This window comes from Echinops telfairi, unplaced genomic scaffold, assembly GCF_000313985.2.
Source record: "Echinops telfairi isolate 266 unplaced genomic scaffold, ASM31398v2 ScPeMD7_4225;HRSCAF=4972, whole genome shotgun sequence".
NCBI lineage: Eukaryota > Metazoa > Chordata > Mammalia > Afrosoricida > Tenrecidae > Echinops > Echinops telfairi.
The window spans coordinates 16,875,210-16,878,357 of NW_022108124.1; the positions used below are offsets into that span (position 1 = coordinate 16,875,210).

At 52.2% G+C, this 3,148-nt stretch overlaps 1 protein-coding gene across 4 annotated transcripts in view; it reads left to right on the top strand.

Moving 5' to 3' along the window:
• Nucleotides 1-6: 6 nt before the first annotated feature.
• ZNF662 (zinc finger protein 662) overlaps nt 7-3,148 on the top strand; it is a 9,981-nt gene continuing 6,839 nt past the window's right edge. For 2 of the 4 annotated variants that reach the window (XM_045294970.1, XM_045294971.1), the window contains exons 1-2: nt 7-1,157; nt 1,945-2,061. In XM_045294970.1, coding sequence (XP_045150905.1) covers nt 1,124-1,157; nt 1,945-2,061 — 151 coding nt within the window. In that variant the 5' untranslated portion in view covers nt 7-1,123. Of the gene's footprint in view, nt 1,158-1,621; nt 1,725-1,944; nt 2,062-3,148 lie in introns of all 4 variants that reach the window. The other 2 variants (XM_045294968.1, XM_045294969.1) reach the window with 2 other exon arrangements.

The window sequence follows — 3,148 nt, forward strand, 5'->3', positions numbered from 1 at the left end:
CAGGTGAGCCGGACCCGCTGATGGTAAATGAAGTCGTCTGCGGTTGCAGAGAGGTGAAGGGGAACCAACCAGCCAGAGCCTTTGAGCTCCGGAGTGCCACTCGGGAGGCCAACAGGTGCCGTCCAGCGCTTGGAACGTGATGTACCAGAATGATCTCCTCTTCAGTGTGGAGGCAGACAGCCCGACTCGATGGCCTGTAACGCGGGGACTGATACGAAGTCTTGATAGTTGTAGGCGAACACTCTCTGTATTCCTTAAGGGAGTGCCTGGACAGGAAGGAAAGACAAGTTGCAGCAACTCGGGTTCCCAAAGAAATAGGGTTTGCTGAGATTGGCACACGGGGAAGGAGTGTGTTGGAATGCCGGGGATGCATGGCACGTGGAGTGCACAGTGGAGTCCAGGTTAAAGTCTATCCTGTTGAATACAGTCTCCAGGGCTCCCAGAATCCCATGATGCCTTTGCTGCCTCTTTGACTGGTAGCCATGACTGGGAGGGAGAAGGGAGGAAGGGTCTTATAGGGGGAATGCAGGGGTGTCAGGCATGAGGATAGAAGGGAGGATGGCATCGTAGGTAAGAGACAAAGAGGCCATGCTCGATATCAGGTCTATGACTTTGAGGAAGTTCACTGGGGCTGTGAGGCATAAACTGCATAGGTTAATTGCTTGCCACAGGCTTAACCAGCGGTAGCTCTTGATATCAAGGTTGCTGGGCTCCAAAGGAGCACACACCAGAGAAGGGTTGGGATCCAGAACCCAGGTGGTGGTTTTGAGGATAGAGATGAAGCAGGGGGACTCTTACCGAGAGAGTCCTGCAGAAGAGGCGAGGAGGCTCGCTGCCCTAAAGATGAAGACACTTGAGAAAGCTGGTCTTTTCTGTAAGTCGAAGGTGAAATCTGCTTAAAGTACCCTGTGGTATTCAGAACCCAGGTACCCAACAGGGTTTCTCTCTAGGGCTTCTTAGTGCCCCGTTCGCCCCTTTATTCCAGGCCTGGGTCCTGGGGGTTATCCTAGGGCATTTCAACACATTTCAGGGGCTGGTGACCTTTGAAGATGTAGCTGTGTACTTCTCGGAGAACGAATGGACCAGCCTGGCTCCTACGCAGAAGGCTCTGTACCGGGATGTGATGCTGGACAATTATGGGGCCGTGGCTTCCCTGGGTAAGGGTCCCTGCCTCTGCCCTTCATTTTCCAGGCTCTTTCCTCCTCGGAGGTCTAAGACATTTATCCGTCCCACCGGGTGTTTTTGCCCCGATTTTTTTACTTCAAAATAAGATATGTGCAGTGTGCATAGGAATTTGTTCATAGATTTTTAAAAACTATAGTGCAGCCCTCCAACGGGTCTGAGGGACAGTGAACTGGCCCCCTGTTTAAAAAGTTTGAGGACCCCTGGTCTATGTGTTTTTTGTAATTCCTTCATTGAACGATAGCTTTAGGCCCTTGGATTCTTAATGACCCCATCTAATGGTTGCTGAGAGGTGGGAAATCCTGATACCAATTTGGGCCTCACACAGGACTTTCTCGAGATGCCGGCTTCCGCACCCCACCCCTGTTCCATGTGTGCAACCGGAAGAGGAAAGAGGACTCCCCTGGGTTTCTCAGTTTCCAACACCACGCTTTTATAGGGGAGACCCTGGCCCAACACTGAACATCCTCATACAAGTCTTGAACTTGAGAGCTCTAAGAGAGGACAAGACAGCTCAGTCCCTCAACAGGGAAACAGGAAAGGTCCGTCTCCTCACTGAACCCGCCACTGAGTTCCTCTCCCCTGACTGTTGTGTGCATTTCCTGGCCCTCGTAAGCCTCTTGACCTTCTGCCCTGGATCTCCTGCCCCCAGTTATTTCCCACGCTTCCCTTCCTGCCCCAGGAGACGCAGCCCTGGGAGGAGCCCTGGGACCGCTCTGTGTGGTTTTGCTCACTTGCTTGCCCCATTTGTTTCTCCTCAAGGAGCCCTTCCGTTTCCCAAGCCACCCCTGATTTCCCAGCTGGAACGAGGAGAAGCACCTTGGCGGTCAGTTCCTCGGGGAGCTCCGGATGGAGAGGGCCAGAGGGGCACCTGCTCAGGTGAGTGAGGGCACGAGTGCCAGTCCGACACAGTCCCCTTGTGGGGATCTTTATAGTGTCCTAGGTATGTCTTCCGTTAACCCGATGCTGTGGGTGCTGGTGGAGTTCTCACTTTTCCTCTGTGGTCCCTCAGTCCTTGACTCCTTGTTTGATTCAGCCTGCTCTCTCCTGGCTCCCTCGGCATCTTCATGCGCCTGGTTTGCCCCCTCCACAGCATCTCTGCGGTTCTCAAGACGGCCACCCTTTATCTTTACTCCCCGACGTTCCTGTTGACTCTGGTCTGTCGTGGCCTTTCCACTTGCTATTGTCTTCCTGACTCTGCCCTTGGCGGGTCATCTCTGTCATCACAAGTTGAAAAGTCAACAGTTCCTGTTCCTCGGGGTTTGCTCTGGGAATCCTTAAGGCTTTTCTGCTTCTAGTTTTCTAGTGAGACTTGTGTCCCCCGACTCCCTCCATGGCCCCGTCCCATCTTCTTTATCCTCAGACTTCTCTCTACAAGGGACTTAGGGTGCTTGGTCTCAGTTTCCCATTGTCCCAGTTGTTTACTGCACCTGGAAATCTTTCTGTATTAGAGTGTGGTTGGATACATGTAACGGAAAAGCCGCTCAAGCTGACTTAAGCCATAAAGAGGAATATACTATTTCATGTCGCTGGATCTGTATAGATAGAGAGGACTACAGGTACCATTGGATCTGAGCTCTAGTCTCCTTTCTGCCCCCTTGTCTGTCGATTCTGTCCATAGTCTGGCTTATGGTTACAGAGCTTTTGCTAGTTTTTGGTATTCACTGCTTTGTTTCCTTCTCCATACTGTTGGAGAGAAACAGTGCAGGTTTTCCTTAGCCTTTAACCATTGGGAATCAGTCCCAAGATTACTCACGAAGGGCCAGCTTAAGCCATATGCCAGCTCTCAATCTCTGTGGCCAGGGAAATACTGTGCACTGATTGACTTGTTCCGAACCAGTTACCACTAGTAAATGGGATGGGCCTCACCTGATTGGTCTCTGCTAGTCAGGCCCTGCCCTAGCAGCAGGGCCTACACCCCACTGGAGGATTCCAGCGGATGTTGGGCGACAATCACGTGCCTCTC